This window comes from Dermacentor silvarum, chromosome 4, assembly GCF_013339745.2.
Source record: "Dermacentor silvarum isolate Dsil-2018 chromosome 4, BIME_Dsil_1.4, whole genome shotgun sequence".
In the NCBI taxonomy this organism is placed as follows: domain Eukaryota; kingdom Metazoa; phylum Arthropoda; class Arachnida; order Ixodida; family Ixodidae; genus Dermacentor; species Dermacentor silvarum.
In genome coordinates, this window is record NC_051157.2 from 74,928,640 (window position 1) to 74,946,303 (window position 17,664).

The following is a 17,664-nucleotide window of genomic DNA, read 5'->3' on the forward strand; positions in this document are numbered from 1 at the left end:
CAAGCACGAACACAGTAGAAAGGGGGGGAAAAGATATGGGAAAAACAGGCAGGTTAACCAAATGAGATGCTTCTCGTTTGCTACCCTACACTGTGGGTAAGGGCTAAAAGGAGGAAGACAAAAAAAAAAAAAATAGCGTAGAAAGAAAGAAAGCACGGACATACAACAGGAAAGTACAGCCTGCGAGCCATATGTCGATGCTAAAGATATCGCGCGGTTATGTTGGAAATGTTATAAGAGCACAAACACAGCACAATTGTCCACATGTTATGAAAGCAAACGTACAAAAAAAAAAAAAAAAAAGCAGATGTTTTCGGCGGTAGGGCTGAGGAAGATACACATACATGTTTTCCAGGGACCATATTCTGTGTCGGGGGCCGAGACGCCAGCGGGGAGCCATCATCGTCCACAGAATTCTACAGCATAGCTGACAACAAGTGGTTCAAGGCAGCTGACATGTCGACCAGGCGGCGACACGTCGGGGTCGCATCAGTAGATGGTAAGCGCTACACGTGCAACACTTTCTTCTCGCAAAACAAGCAATGCGATGCAAATTTTAACGTTCGTACTTGTCCAGGAAAGCTCTATGCCGTGGGCGGAAGTGACGACAAACACCACCTTGCCAGCGCTGAAGTATTCGACCCTGCAACTAACTGCTGGAAGTTGATATGTCCCATGAACGTCCCCAGGTAAGTTTGATCGCTGTTACCCTAGACAAAGTTGACTCAAAGACAGTTCGTTCCACAATTTTCTGAAAGGGTATTGGGTTTTGTCATGCGCTAAAACAAATGCATGTTTATCTGCTACTTCGGCTAGCCCACTAACAATGACGCCATACATATCGAATCTTTGCACCACATATGGTGTATTCACCACGCATATAAGCGCCTCCCTCGATCTCGACACTTGTATGAAGATTGTCTGTAAACAACATAGTGCCAAATATAGTTACTTGACGGATAGAAAAAAACATATTTTTCGAGAGTGAGTTAGTGAATAAACTTTATTTCGGAGACCAAGCTGTTGATGACCGAAGGTGGGCGGCCACCCTATTCCATTTAGCCGTCGCCCTGTGCTGATAGCCTGGAACTGTTCACTAGCCGTAGCTGGTCCTCAGTTCTTCGGCTTGTCAGCTGGGCCCCCTCCCACTGATATTCCGTTGGTGCTTGGATAGGCGTTGTGCGCGGGTTCTTTTTGCATTTCCAGACCATGTGGCAAAAGGTGTTCGGTGTACTGCAGAATTGGCAGTCTCTTGTATATGTTGAGGGGTACATCTTAACAAGTTCGTCGTGGAGGTAATTGCCCATCTGAAGTCGGCGTAGTATGACGGCTTCCTCTCTGTTAAGCTTAATGTCTTTCGAGAACTGTCAAAATTACAACGCATTATCATGTCATATCCCTTCCGAAACACAATACCTAAACATTTTTTTTTTTAGCGTGTACGCTTAAAATATTCATAGAGTAGTCCAAGTTGTAAGGACAGGAACACTATCCATTCCCCCTTTTTTATGTCAACGGCTGTTTTCTCATAGCTTACGTTTAGCACAGAAAACTTCCAACCAATTAAAGTACACACACTTCACCGCGCGCTCATTTCTGGCTGTCGCAGGCGAGGTCTGGGACTGTGCGAGTTGAGCGGGCCCCTGTACGCCATCGGCGGCATGGACGACACGTCCTACTTCAACACAGTCGAGCGCTACGACAGTCAGACGGACACTTGGACAGTGGTCGCGCCCATGAAGTCGCCGCGTGGGGGAGTTGCCATCGCTGTCCTCAAGGTCAGCATCGTCTTCACGCGGTTGGCATCAAAAAGAGGTTGCGCTAGTCTTAGTCTCATGCACACAGACGTAGCTATGTAATTAGCAGGAATAATTGGCTTCGTTATGAATATTCCACTGCTAAACCTGAGAGCATGCAAATCATTCTTTGCTGGCGCAGTCCGTTAAACAATGATGGTCGTGAACGATATAGTTACGTACGACAGGGATAAATTTACATTGACGCACCACTCACAAAAGCCAATAGAGTTTAGGGTGGGTGGGCGATATGTTGTTTGACCTAGGGGACACGGAAAAAAAAAACGAAAACGTTTCGGACCAAATGCAAAAAAAAAAAATAAATAAATAAATAAATAAATATGGCGCTTGTTCTTCGATATCTATATACAAGGCCTGTCTCAAAAGTTCGTGCAGTACGTTTCAAAAAAGAAATATATCACGCAAACTTTCAGATACGTTAATGTCGTCACCTTCAAAATACTCTCCATTAGACACAATGCACTGGTTCCACCTCTTTGGAAGTCCTCTTCTGTTAAGCATTTCAGCAGCAATGTCGCGTTCTTTTGAATTGTCGTCACATACATTCGCAAGGTCTTTCAGACGCTTCAGGACCTGCACGTAGAAATCTGCATCAACAGTTTGACCTTCAGGTACAGATTCGTGGTGCACAATTTCGTGGCAGTCAAGAAACACGATCAACATGACTGATTTTTTTTACTTTGCATGCTCTTTCGTACATTTCTTCGCCTTCGCGCATATCTCCTTTTCCACTCCTTGCCCTGCGACTTCTGCACGCTGTCGTATTCGTAAACCCAAGTTTCGTCGCCGGTGACGACCCTTTGCAAGAATCCATCGCTACTATCTGAAGTTTTCCGATCAATGCAGCATTCTTCTCGTCGCAACCTTTGCTCAGAAGCCAGCAGTTTCGGCGTCGTCTTGGCGCAGACCTTTTTCATTTCCCAAATTTCAGTCAAAATTTGGTGAACTGATGACTGTCTCGAACCTAGTGCTTCTGCTATCATTCTAACAGTCATTCGGCAGTCACTGAGCACAAGATAACGCACACGATCAATCGATGTTTTCAACTTCGCACGAGATGGAGGGGCGTCCTGGATCGTCCTTGGGGTCTTCACGGCCATCCCGAAAACTCCGGACCCACTTGATCACAGTTCTTTCCTTCAGAAAATGCTTTCCATAAGACTTTTGGAACATTTGATTAATTCATGCGCCATTCCTGCCAATTTCACAATAAATTTTATATTGATCCTTTGTTACGTCTGTTAGTCGATCTTCAGTTCGACAAATACTAAAAGGCTATAGTAGACCAAAAAGTTCGCGCATAAAATTCTGCCGCATCATACAGCAGTCCGGCTCGTACTAAAGGTCAGCCGGGTCCTTTCGAGTGGAGAGAGAGAGCGGCACCGCCACACCCTCTCCCACTTGTTCATTTACTCACTGCATGAAATTGTGGGACAGACCTAGTACAGAATGCCCAGCGTCAATTAGTTAGGGTGAAATATGATGTCGTTTACTTAAACTTCGTTTGTGACGTAGCTAATACTCGTATTCTCCGTCTCTGGAAGTGGTGTGAGCGACCTCACAACGACGCGTAACGCTAATTCTGGCCGGGTGTACTATTCTGTAAATCGTCAAATTCTGTCATGTTTTTTTTTCAAATTCTGCATTGGTGGCATCTTGAGCCAATCAGAGACGCCGTAGCAGCCCCCTGGGCTAATCATAGTTGACAAGATGACGAATTCGACAATATGGCGGAAATTTGCAATGCCCAGAATGGTACCCCAGTTTTCGGCGCACAGGTTCCGACCGATAGCACCACCTGAATGACAAAAACAAAAGAAAGAAGAAAGAAAGAAAGAAAGAAAGAAAGAAAGAAAGAAAGAAAGAAAAAAAAAAAAAAAAAGGTCTTGTGAAGCCAGACTCAGGTATTCAGGCCGACTGAAGGCCTTCTGCATTTCATATCGCCCCTTTTACTATCCTGTGTGTAGGGAAGTCCCCGAATCTGGAATAAAATTTCGACAGATTTCAAGCATTTCGTCTCATCCCCGAAGCTACTGTACAACATTTTGAAGTGTATACCTCGAATCGAAGAAAATGAAACCGATACATTTTAGTTCAATAGCAATCTTTTTTTCCGAGCAACGTAGATGAGCTTGTGTAGTACACGTAGACACGGTCTGGCGAAAATGTAGACACAGAATTTAGACAAGGGACACGCAGATGTTCATGCCAGGAACTATAACCCTGCGCGCATTCCCACCTATTCAACTTTTCTCACAATGAAATCTCGCGATGAAATCTTACACTAGGAATTATTTTACACTATGATCTTTTAATTATTTGATGTATAGACAAACGTTCACATGTCATTCTCTACACGTCCGCAGGACTGCATCTACGCCATAGGCGGCAACGTGGGACAGACGTCGCTCAGCACTTGCGAGAAGTACGATCCGCATCTGAATAAGTGGTCGTACGTGGCCGGCATGACTCAGCGCAGAGCCGGCGCAGGGGCCGTCGCCCTCGACGGCTTCATCTACGTTGTAGGCGAGTACAGCTTACGCACGAACATTTAGTTTGACGCTACTGAGTTACGTAATCCGTGAATGGTTGGGTATCGGCCACAACACGATGTCGCCTAAAGTGAAATATATTAAATGACAACACGCTTTGCGGCGGCTGAGAAACTGTGCACGATTTACCTGTTACGAAATATTCCACGTCCAAAAAGTTCGCGTTGAAACTTTACTTAACGAGCTTCCCCAGAACTTCTGGGGCTATGACGAGCCACTTCTTCACTATCTTAAGGTTAAAAGCACCCGCGGATTGTGCAGATTTTGGATGCGTGACGTAATAACTTGGAAACTCTTGGGGAAAAGCTGCGCGATAATCCTCTAAAATTTTGTGAAGCGTAGGAGCCGAATAAAAACTGTTAAAAAAAACTGAATGTACCTGCAGCACACGTTTGTTGTCATCAGTTAAGAGGCACGCAATGGTAGCTGTACACGTACAACTGCATCTCTGAGTTCAATGATATGCATTATACTGAGTCATCTTGGATAGCCAGGCACCTGTAAAACGCTTCGCATAACATCGATTCCCGCACTGCATGGGATTTGTGCGATTTTTCAATATCTTTTCAATATCTTCTTGGACAGATATTTCCGTCGAATGCATGCTACAAAAGTAGAGTGTACTGCCTTTGTCACTCTTTTCCCGCCTAAAACAAAATCGCTACCTTACTCCTGCTTTCACCCGCCTCGCTTCGCCTCCCGCATGGTTGTATAGCAGAAAAGCCAGCTTCACACTCGCAAGAGTCGAGCACTGAATATTGTGGAGACTACAAAATTATCATCGGCTTTCGCTGCCCGTGTCGCCGGCAGGGGGCGAAAAACAACAGCCACCGATTTCGTACACTCATCGCAATGCGCCTGTGTTTGCGGCTAGTGCCCGCATACTTATACAAGAGAATCGCGTCGCTATAGGTGAGACAGATGCTCTAGGCTGTTGGGGTAAGTAACAGCTCGTTTGTGCTGTGGCAAACTATCGCGGCTACCTCACTTTGCTATATGCGAGCTCAATAAATCACCCTTACAGCGCCATAGTTCGAGTCCCATTGAAAACGTATCGGTAATCAAGGATGGGGCTCCAGAAATATAGTAGACTTGTCGATTTAACGCATTGAGAGGTCATAAAGCTGTACAATTTTTAGATTGTATCTTAACAGTGCACGAAGAGCATTCATTCATTCATTCATTTTATTTATTTATTTATTGTGCTTGTCCGCGAGGAGCACTTGTTAGGTACCAAAAATAACCTCAACCATTTTCTTTTCACTGATCGTTTATGGTAATCCGTAGGTGTATATAAACTCACCTTGAAGCAGACATTTGCCTCACGTGCGAACATTAATTGGGGCTTTCCACACATGTTTGTGTTATTGTGAAACCCATGATTACTTGCTATATTAGATGGGGGTCGGCCCTCGATCAGGAAACGGCGCATCCCCCCCCCCCTCCCCCCCTCTCTCTTCCGGTTCCGAAGCCGGCCCCTGGACGGCTGCCTGGCCGAGTAAACTGGATTTATCCCAGAGACAATGTAATCAAAGGTGGTGACTAATTAATGTGCCCATCCTTATACCAATTTAAAGTACGAGTCACATCAAGGGTTTTAAATGCGGTTTCTAATGCAACGTCACAGCGCTCACACGCTTCATAGTTATAACCAATAGGGTGACCAATAAATGCCCGCAACCGCATGCCTGAGCGAGTGTGCCGAGAAGCTATATTGACTTTGACAATCATCCTTCGATAATCCCTGCTTCCCCCTCCCCCCTTTCATTGAGTAGGTACACTCGTCGTTGGTTTTTCCTCGTCTCGAATCAACTGCAGCACTCAGTCGGTGACTTTGACATCGAGTGTTTATAATTTTCGCAGCTGAACGAGCGCTGAAACTTGCCTTCCTGTGCAGGAGGCTTCGACAATAACCTCCCTCTGAGTTCGGTGGAGCGGTACGACGCCGAGCTGGACCGGTGGGTGGGCGTGCGACCCATGAGCACCAGCAGAGGCGGGGTGGGCGTCGCCCGGCTGGCGGGCAGGCTATACGCCGTCGGGGGACACAACGGAAGCCGATACCTTGACTCGGTCGAAGCCTACGACCCGGCTCTCGATAGGTGAGGCTTGGAGTGCGGTGTTCTCTTCCGGTGATCATGCAAGCACGCGAACTTGCCTGGACTGTAATAAAACGGTACGGTTCTCGCGGACCAGAAAGTGTGCCGCAGACGGGCAGCACGGGACATTCATCATGGCAACAAATGCAACCATGTATATTTGCCCTCACTCTACATAGACAACTCCAGACGTGTGAGTAACGTGAGGCGAGGCCCAAAAGAATAATTTTGCACAATAAGTAATAAAAAAGCGACATATGCATCAGAATTGCTTGCCCAGCGTCGTAGAAAGTGAAACACCCCATGGGTGAGTGAAAACGCGCGAGGGGAGGCGACGATAGCGGCTCAATTTGGGGGGCGCAAGGGAGGAAAGCGGGGATGCAGCGCGGGGGGGGTTCTACTCCAGCAGCAACTGCGTACCTTGCACGGTCACGCGCGCCTTATGTTGAAAGCGATCTGCAGACGGCTCATATTGTGCGTGCTGTGTTTTCGCCGCTCAGTTTGCGTTGATGCGATAGACCGCACGAAGCTCGCTGCAGCCACGCTTCCTCACGCCAGCGTTTTGACAGCGAGTGTCCGTGGTCATCGAGTGTGATGTGTTCATGTTTGCCTGTGCGCACTGACACCATGCTTGTTAATTTAGTTAGTAAGCGAATGTTTCCAAGCTTATACGGCAGATAAAACTACTATCCTTACTTCGTATAGCTGTCTACGAATTTGCTATCGCAATCGGTGCTTCGCCTTTCGGGTGAAACTGCGACTTTTTTGTATACAGTTTGTTTTATCAGAAATGCACTAGCGCGGACGTATAACGATATACGCTTAAAAATGCAGACGCGATAAGCATATAGCGGCGGTGTCAAAACCATTTAACCAAAAAGAGATTGTATTCCACTTTTGTGGCAAACGTGTCGGAACTAGGCAGCGCCATAGTTGTCACGAAGCTATTTTTTACCACACTTTCTTTTCCGTAGAGGCGGATCGTGTGACACAAGATTGCCTCAAGCGCGTTAAGATTAGTAAATTAAATGTCGCAGTATGTCGCCAACGTCGTCAATCCAGAGCATACGCGCCCTCTGGAGGCGGGTCAATCGCGCAACGCGCATTCTCTTCGTTCGCCTGATATCTGGCCTAACCTGGTTATTCGTAGCTTCCAAAGCTGAACAGTACTCTGCTGGCCAAGCGCTTTGGCGACACTACTGACATTCAACTTGATTACGACGAGGACGCTGAAGAGGGCTCCTTCAGAAATAACGATTTGCCTGCAGTTACGACTTGGTGCTCTTTACATCTGACCATGATCTGACCTGACCTCCTTCCCGGACCTTTATTGACAGAGGTTGTACATTAAGTTTCGTGGAGTTATGGTGGCACGCTATATTCCTCGGCGCTTGCAATAAGACGCGCTTACACAACAACGCGATGTCCTCCTAAAGCACAAGAAAGGCATTATGCAAGCCTCGCAACTGTAATTATAGTACGCTGCAGCGAAGCCTCGACTCGAAGCGGCGTGACACGGCCGCTCGGCGCTCGGTCAGAACCACGCATGCTTCCCGATCGATCAAGCCCTGTCCGTTCCAATAAAGTCCCAAATAGAAGCGTGCTTAAGGTGGCTCGCCAGGTGCTGCTCAACACTTATGGATCTCCGGATGTGCGCACGGCCAGTAAAAATTCATGCGCACCGTTGGAGCCGCGATTAAGGCTACAAAAAAGGGGAAAAAAAAAAAAAAAAAAAAACGCGGCAACTTCGTTTTCGCCAACGTTTATAGAGCAGGTTCTATAAACGTTGGTTTTCGCAGCATTAATCATAACAGCGCACTAAATGCCCCGATCCCCACGCCAACCCCTTTCTCTTTATGGACCGTTCGTAAACTCGCACGTTCGTGGTGCTTTTAGAGAGGCACCAGGCTACCCACGAAGCGCTCAGTTTTCACCAAACACCCAACTGCTATCTCAACTGCCCTTGTCAACTCCCCACCCTGGCATTACATAACATAATGCATTCCCATTATAGTGGTAGTAGTGGAATTCACGAAAAGACAGAGAAGTCGTCCGGAGCTTGTGCGCCCAATCTACTAGAGCACACGAGCTGGGAAAATGGTACAGGACAGGCATGGAGGATGATGATAATGACAAAAATATTGGTGAGATAATGCAGGTTATCAACACAGCAGCATATTTAAAGTCTACATATATATGCTGTATATTTAAATGTAAGAACTGTAGCTTGACCCGTCGTGTTAAGGCTACAGGCCATAAGCTTATAGTACTATACCTGGGGTGAAGCTAAGGTCGCAAAATTTTGAGAGTGGTGTTGATAAGGGGGAAGACAATATAGATTAAGTCCATTACTCCCAAGTCCTTCCCATTATGTCGAGCAGACGAGAAATATTTGCACAAGCATTTCCATTGCACAGAAGCGTCAGGCTGTTCTCGCGATGCAACGATGGATGGCACATGAAGTAATGTCCTGCACAGCAAACCTGTGCCTCAGGATTCGAATTTTCGTGGCATACGAAAACTTCATATCTCACTGTTATTTCAGCGTCAAACTTATGAAGGCGCCAGCGTTGACAGTCTAGTTGAGCCCACGATCGGATGTGAAGCTCCCTATCATATTATGCATTTACATGAACTATCAACCAGACAAGCTGATGAAGTTCATAAGGCATTAAACAAAATTATTTCCTTTGTCCATCAGCTATGCACGTAGCTGATGGATGCAGCTACTCCGGCACATGGAACCATCTAAGCTTCATACATGCCACCGCCTTACCTGCCTTGTTTAATCATTTCCCTTTCCCTAGGCCTGCAGGCTCTTCCTATTAAGAATGAACAACATACTATGAAGCCTGACAAGGATTGAAGTGCTAGCCTATGTACATGCAAGCTGGTGGGAAAGAACACGAAGTAGAAAGCAAGCCAATCACTTTCAGCTTCAGACAGTTTCCTAATAAACTTAGAGAAAAATCTAGCAAAATTCACTGCGGGATTTATGGCTAGTCTATTGAATGTTCCTCGGATTTGGCACAGCTTTGTCAAGAAGGCCCATTGCAGCTTCTGTTATTCCTCATGGCTGATTTCTGTGGAGTGCTAGGGCTGTATTCTGAAACGTTCCACTTCGGTGATATTTCGCCTAGGCGAAAGTCGCGTTCAATAGGTCAACCGGCTGCTTACCCATGACGTCAGCATGCACTACCAACACGCGCACTCGAACGCTTCGCAAAACACACGAGAGGGCGCACTGTGTGAGTGCAGAGCGGCTCGGGTGTGTTGTTTTCGAATGTATCGGCCGCAGTACGACACAGGCGTGTTCGTTTATTTAATACATGTCGGGAGCACCCACTGACACCGTGACGTCAAAGTGACGTACACCGAAACTACTAGGTAGCACGACTTCTTTTCTGGTTTTGCTCAACCAGCCAATCAGCGCGTGCCTGAAACCGAAAAAAGAAATTTCGCCCGATTGGAACGTTTCAGAATACGGCCCCTACAGTTTTGCAACAAGTCCTTGGACCGCCCACTGTTCTACGTTGACACTCAGTTCATCTTACCATTTGCCATTTTATAGTAGATATACCACTAAACTAAAACTAACATTCCTTATAGCTTATGGATACCTTTTTTATTATAAAAAATTACTCGTGTTTACAATATGAAAACAGTCATGTAACATCAGAAGTCAAACGAGGGTATAATCATTGCCACAGAGAGAACTCGTGACAACAAATTTACTTTATGAAGGTTGTTTGAGTCAGAAAGGGAAGATACAAATCTGTATTTCTCATGGATTTGTATTTATCGCATGTTTCTCATACAAACCCATAATTGTCTTGGTGGCTGAACGATTGTTGCTCAGAATTTTCCTCTATTTTGCCAGTACAGCAGCAAAGCATGTACTATACATGATTGGGTATGTATACATTGAGAAAGCATGCAGAAGATTTTTTCATTGTTGTTCAGTCTTGTTCATGCCAGCCACGTTTCTTCAGAACAGTTATTTTACATTCCCAGTTCATTATGCGATTGGCTGCACTTAAATTAAGACACTCTTGACCATACGTGCTACCTAATCAAGGTGAGATATTGCAAGTAGACTCACGATACAGAATTATAATTGAAACAATTATGCTTGCTTGTGATTTCCTAAAAAAAAAAATCATGAACCGGCAGACAATGAAACCAAATGAGGCTAACCGTTGCCGCCCAACAAATGCAGACAGAAAGGGGAGCTTTATACAAACGTCACAAGAATCCACAAGGAGAAAACTTTGGCAAAGTCATGATGCGCTTCTGATCACTACCATGTTGGCTGAACAGCCTTACTAGTGGCACACACAAGACACTAGCACAAGATTACTTTCTGGTATTCTTACTTCGGTTTCAGATTTAACTACACAGAGAAGTAAATTAGATGACTGCAGCTCCATCACAACAGCGTGTCATGGAATTTTGGGACGCACATTAGAACAATACTGACGCAAGATTTTCCCCACGGTCCAAATGCTCAAAATCCTAGAAAAAATAGTGACAAGTGTCATAGCACTCTACTACTTTCAGTACTCGGAGCAGTCTCCTATAAAAATTACTAGAAGGAATTTTGGTGCTAGTGTCAAGAAGTGCAGCCCATAGTTTACCCACAAGAATTATTAGAGGAAAATCTAGTGCTAGTGTCTACGGGATGCATCGTGGTGGTAGAGCCAGCATGAGAATGTTGGGTAGTAGAGGAATTTGCCTAAATATCCTTGTGCCTTCAAACGACTTTGCAACACAATCTTGCACTATAAATGCAACAATTCACAATGATCATGCACATGCAGTCTTCTTGCCCTCATGCATTTAGAAAAACTGCTTAGTAGTTTAGGCTAATAAGGACATGTAATAAGGGCCTTGAGGAAATTAAAAAGTTAAGCTGCAAGCATGAAGACCAGGCAAATCTACGTGAGACATGTTATTTCCGTGGTGTCTGAATGACTGCAGCATTAAAGTTCCCTCCACGGTATAAGAACAATAAAGAGAGGTGTTGACACTCTCGCCCCAACGCGTGCAAGAGCGCCGCCCGCTCCGCGGCCAGATTATGTTCGGCGCGGTTACAGCTCGGTCGGCATCGTCGTAGAGGGCGCTGCGGAATGCAGTCCCATTACAGTCCGGGGTATGTGGAAAGGTGTAATGGTTCCAGGGCTTACATTTGGAAATGCGGTTGTTTGCTTGAAGTCAGGAGTACAATCAGGACTCGATAGCAACCAAAGGTCAGTGGGACGCTTCGCGTTGGGCGCCCACGGGCAGACTACTAATGAAGCTGTGCAGGGTGATATGGGCTGGACAAATTTTGAAGCAAGGGAGGCTCACAGTAAAATTGATTTTGAATAACGCCTGAGGAAAATGGAAGAAAGTAGATGGAGCGCAAGAGTATTCAGGTATCTGTACAGGCAAAACATTGACTCACAGTGGAGGAAAAGAACTAGGAAGCTTAGCAGCAAATATGCGACCGGTATGGCCAGCAACATGGCAACAAAGAACGTCAAACGCAAAGTGAGAGAGGCTGAGACAAGGTTATGGGTGGCGGCAATGGAAAAGAAACCTGCTATGACTAACTACCTCAAAGGAAAAAGGGAAATCGGGAAAGAAACAATTTACGATAACTCAAAGGGAAGCTCCTTACTTTTCGAAGCAAGATCAGGATGCCTTAGAACGCTCAGTTATAAAGCGAAGTACACCAAGGACGGAGCCGCATGTGCTTGCTGTGGTAAAGCTAGAGAAACGGTGGAACATGTTTTATTGAAATGTGAAGAAATCTACCCAGCTGCAAGTCTAAGCTCCTCTAACCTCCTTGAAGTCCTTGGGTTCAGGGATAGCACGGGTAAAGTAAACATGTCAGCTGTAGAGATTAGTAAGAGGCGGTTGGAGGTTTGGTGGCAGAAAAGTAGGGAGACCACAAACAATGGAGACGTACAGAAACAGAGTTCCCAGTAATGGTTCAAAATGGGTGATGCCTGGAATTCTTTGTATTTGTGTTTCTCAAAAATAAAGGTAGGACATTAGGCAAAATAATAAGAGCTTGGTGGCGCAACCCACCACCCCGTTTCAAAAGGGACGCTCATAGCATCCATCCATCCATTCATCCATCCATCCATCCATCCATTCTCGGCGGCAAGGCACGTGCTGCCACTACTGGCATGTGTGGCCGCACCGTTTTGAAGGCACTCTTTTTTTTCGCGTGCATTTCGCGAGCTTGTGCTTTGGTATTGCCACCTTTGTTATTGCCACGCGTGAAAGTATTGTCACCACGGGCCCTTGACAAAGGTGGCAGTGGCCTTCTGAGGGGTGTTTGCAATGGGTAGCCGAATTGCAATTATGGATACCGGACTTGCGCAGAGCGTGTGCCTCTATTCAAAGGGCTGTCCGACAGTGGTCGTCTAGAGCAGTGGCGCTGCGCAATTCCGAGGGAAGATGAAACTCTAGTGCCTACCGACCATTTCTGCGCCAAGCATTTTTCAGAGGATATGATATCGATGGCATATTACACGGAGTTCGATGGAAGGGTGCTACTTGACGCGTCAAAGACCGCTGTTCTGACTGCAAATACAGTTCCCACTTTATTTCCGAACTGCCCAAAGTACCTCACACGGTCAGATTAACTTCGAAAGCTGCTACGGAAGAGAGAACCTCCTGTGTGTCAGCAAAACCGCTGTGTGCCACAGCAGTTGGTGCAAATTTTTCTGCATGTAAAAGGTATAACCCTGTCCCAACTATCATGCACCAAGATTTAAAAATACGCAAATGTCACGTAGCTGGACAGAACCAAGGTAATGTTTGCCGTTGCTTGGAGATACTCAGATAATTTGTTGCATTCCACCTAATTACATAATTATAGCCATAATTGATTAATCAACTTTTCAAATACTATAGTTATATAAAAGGTGTCAATGAGAAAATTGTAGAGAAACATGAAAACTCCCGATACAGCTTTCTGTTGCTCAATACGCAATACATAAAAGTGTTGTCCAAGAGTGAAAACAAGTATCGTGCTAAAATTATCGAGCTGCTTCGTGGACCATTTATTTCTTTTTGCGTGTTTGCAATATAAAAAAAAGTCCGATTATTGTGTGGTGGGTTTAAGTGTATTTGTGGACAGGCTGTAGCATGCATTGTCAAATACGCTTACATTGGCATATCCTCATATACCATTTAAGAAAAAAGAAAGGCACCTTTTTTAGATCCTGCAAGAGTCACTCAGTCCTCAATCACCAAAGCCAGATGAATAATATACATGGTCTATGTTAAAGGGACACTAAAGAGAAACAGGAAGTTCAGCTGGAATAAAAAAGGGACCTACAGGAATGAATGCCGTTTTTGTTGGGTGCAAAAATATGAGTTATTAGCGGAGAAATTCGTAAGCAAAGACCAAATATCTCTTCCTCAATTTCTCTCACCCTAGATTTGGCGCTGAAGCAGTGTCGTCACAGATTGCATTGCTCTCAGCGAATCAGAATGCGCCATGATACGTCACCGCTTGCGTAAACGGCCGAGGCGCTGGGCTGGATGCATCATGGCTGCATGCATGGTCGCTGCGTTTGCGTTCGCCGCGATGGATACCGTAGCTGCCGCTGAACCTTGCAACGAAGAGCTCGCCAGGAAAGCAGGACTGCATTTCAGCGATATTCAGTGAAACGGAGCGCGAAATGATCCTCTGTGCTCGAGCGGTAGGTGTTTCCGCGTGCGATGGCGGTGAGCCGCCAGCCGCGCCGGCGGAATGCAGAGCTTCGTTTTCGTCGACGGGAGGCGAAGCGTCCGGTCCGCCAGGCGACAGAACAAGCGTAGAAAGTTGTGCACGTACTTGGTATGGTTATTTCGTGGCTTTATTTAATGACATTCAGCACTCACCGAGCCGCCAGCTTGCTGCTGCAGGGGCACCGGTAGGAGGTTTGATGAAGGCCGCATTGAGGGAACAGCTGCTCGAGAAAGGACTGGACTCTGGGGCACGCCAAGATACTTTCCGAGGGCGAGAAATGCAGAGAGCACACCATCGGTTTCTCTGGCTCTTTTGCCGTTTTATCATCGGCAGAGCACTGAGCCATTGCGAACGCCGGGGAGCCGGGGCTCTCCGAGCGACGCCACATGCATTGAAAGAACACAATCGAGTCAACACTGCCGCTGCCCCTGATCAAGCGCCTTGGGCCATTTATACAGCCCTCAACACTACACACACGAGGCATTTTCTGGCTGTTTCCCGCGAAGTCAACGTTTTTCGAGCCACGCAACACGCAACCAAACACCGTAGAGCGGAACAGGCGCGCGCGACGATGCATTGACCAAAAACGAAACTACGAAACTATCACGGCCGCATGTATCGCCATGCCATTTTTTCTTATTTAATTTTGTGCTAAACTTTTACTTCCTCGCTTGAAACGGTTTAAAAAGTTGGCAAATGCGGTTTATGTACGTTTAAGGTGTATTTCATTTTGCATTTTATTAACAGCGATAAATCGCTCTCGACCAATCGCGACCGGCCTGCGTTTGTAATCTCCGACGTCACATCACGTAGTGCGGGAATTTCAAAGGGGCGTCAGCACCTATTCTTCAGTTTTTCGCTATTTTCTCGCTTATTAAACATCTGTTTGCAGTAAGAATGGTATGGCTGTGATCGTGAAAGGATAATCTACCATTTAAGCTCAACTTTCGGTTTCTCTTTAGTGTCCCTTTAAGTGGAATTGGAATAAAAAAAGGCATTTATTTACTCAGGTTTTCACCAGTTAACTGTATTAGTGATGCTGTATTCCAAGCTAAGACGCCTGGCATCGTCCTGCCTAATAAATTCCCATTTGAAAGAGTTTTTACGTAACTATGTGCATTCTCACCATAAGTTCTAGCCATGAACAGCCACTTTGCTCTGGTGCGTTGCATATCAGAAGCTTGCGCAGTTTCATTTCTTAATCTGTATCGCGGCCACACTGAATTCGTGCAATGATGCTTGAACGACTTTCCGAGTGTGAACGGAAGCAGCGATAAGCATGAAAAACAACATTTTCTGCTGCAGTCACTATTTTCTTTTGATCGAGGGGTAGCACGCGGGCTAATGCTTTAATTTTATATGCTTGGATGAACGCTTGGACCGGACGAAACAAACTGTGCGCGCGAGGAACGCTTCGAGTGCTGCCCGATCGACCCATGTTAACGTCATTCAGGCCCTGCATAAGATACTTTCATTTTAGCGAAGCATTAAGCCTGGTACACTTATCACGTTAATCTGAAATAACGAATGTCCTACACGCTTTCAGTTTTACTCACTCCTTTATGAACGAAAATTTAGGGGAGGCAGAGTAATGTAAAGCCGCCGGCGCCGCTAAGCTGAGACCGCTGACTGCGGCGCCATCTATCTGCTCGCAGCAGAGTTACTGGGTCCGGCCACGCGCTGCCGAAAATATCGTGAAGGCTCGTGCGCGCAGTGTCAACACCTAAATATTCTTGCACTGTGGTTCCCTCTGGCAATTTTAGCAGATGTCCAAGAGGTGCATGCATAATGACCAATACAGTGGCTGGCTCCATACCTCCGATTATGGCAGCTGCAATACAGGTGGCAAACTTAATTTTTCATGAGCGACATCGTCAAACCTAGCCTTTTGCCAAGCTATATCTGCAAGTTTTGCCATCAATTTGATAATGTCAATGACACCAGGTCAAATATTCTAAGATTGACTTCAGTATCAAAACATACATACTTAAACATACACACCTTCATACTAGCTGATCAGTCATTCTTTTAACTGCTAGAAAAGTACTTCCTACAACTTCAGAAATGTGTTGGTACTCCCTTAACATGGCTAGCAGGCACATCAATGCAATGTTTTTAAGAACTGTACAAGCGCAAGGAAAACACGGACGAAAAAAAGGCACACACACCTGCCTTTTTTTTCATCCGTGTTTGCCTTGCACTTGTACAGTTCTTAAAAATGGAATATCAATGTGCCCAGACTACCACATTGCTAAAGTCAATGTTCTATTTTCTGTGCCCAAGTCCGACTGCTGAAATTTTCTGTTGCAGGTGGGAGCCTGTAGCCAATATCCACGGTGGAAGAGCAGGACCTGGAACAGCTCACTGCAGCTGCTCAACACAAGCACTTGCAGCACTCAACCACTATGACACTAACTGTGATGACAATGATGAAAGTTCTAACTAGTGAAGTCTTTACACCCAAGGTGGCACCTATAACACATGCCTTGTCTAGCCTATTTATGAATACATTATATGGCTGCAAGTACAAGCTCATGCTCCAACCTTTGGCGAAACATTGCACACAATATAGCGATACTTTCATTTCAGAAAGACTTATAATGTAGAAAGAATAGGTACATTCCAACAAAGAACACATTTAAGGGTCTTCTTTTTCATGAACAATTTCTTTTATGATGACAAGTTGAAAGCCTAGTCAACTAGTTCAATAAACAAATTGAACTTCGATTTCCTTGTACTTTCTCCTTCAGTAAACTGCACATTCCAAACGACCATTCTAGCACACAATGCAACTTGAACAATGAAACACTTAAACTGAAAAACATTTTATTAGAAGTATTCATGTTAAAAGACACACAAACAGAAACTTTCACAATTAAACTATGGTACATGTGCGCATTAGCCATACCATTAAATTACTTGAGCTTCACAGCAATGGGCTTTTGCAGCTCCTTTGAATGGCACAAAACGTATCTCAACAGAACACAGCCCGTGGTAGCACATTCACTCCGTCCACTTGCGGTACTCCATCCCATCAGGTGGCTTGACTGGAGTAGTCTTGCTCGAGATTTCTTCCCAATTTGTGCTCAGCACTGTTCCACCGGACTCCACCTGCATCATTGGGTTGAGCGACGGTGATGTATAGTCGGCAACAAACCTAACAATGCAGAGGCAGTAATAAAGCATGCTCAAACCAAAAAAAAAAAAAAAAAAAAAATGAGTACAGTAGTCTTCTGTTAAGTCTATCCAAACCAATGGTCCCCAACCAAATAAGTTTCAATATTTTGATCCTGAAATAGCCTTGACCAGATAATTTGCACTTGGCTGGTTATCAAGCATGCACTCGACCTCAATGGTGACCCCTATAGCAGCAGCGTCCGCTTTGGCAGTGAATGCATTGAACACGTGATCTCCCTTCGAAAAGACTTATTTCTGGCCTGGCACAGGAAGGTCTTAAAGCAAGAATG

The 17,664-nt window shown here is 45.5% G+C and overlaps 2 protein-coding genes across 2 annotated transcripts in view; one reads left to right on the forward strand and one right to left on the reverse strand.

The window, feature by feature from the left end:
• Positions 1–16,917, forward strand: part of LOC119450251 (kelch-like protein 8) — an 81,480-nt gene extending 64,563 nt beyond the window's left edge. The window contains exons 6-11 of the mRNA XM_037713637.2: positions 356–499; positions 578–689; positions 1,610–1,778; positions 4,184–4,343; positions 6,267–6,468; positions 16,508–16,917. Of these exons, the coding sequence (XP_037569565.1) occupies positions 356–499; positions 578–689; positions 1,610–1,778; positions 4,184–4,343; positions 6,267–6,468; positions 16,508–16,643 (923 nt within the window). The 3' untranslated portion in view covers positions 16,644–16,917. The remainder of the gene's footprint in view (positions 1–355; positions 500–577; positions 690–1,609; positions 1,779–4,183; positions 4,344–6,266; positions 6,469–16,507) is intronic.
• Positions 16,918–17,006: 89 nt separating this feature from the next.
• The window catches only part of LOC119450252 (protein SGT1 homolog), a 33,765-nt gene continuing 33,107 nt past the window's right edge, over positions 17,007–17,664 (reverse strand). The window contains exon 11 of the mRNA XM_037713640.2: positions 17,007–17,308. Within this exon, the coding sequence (XP_037569568.1) occupies positions 17,201–17,308 (108 nt within the window). The 3' untranslated portion in view covers positions 17,007–17,200. The remainder of the gene's footprint in view (positions 17,309–17,664) is intronic.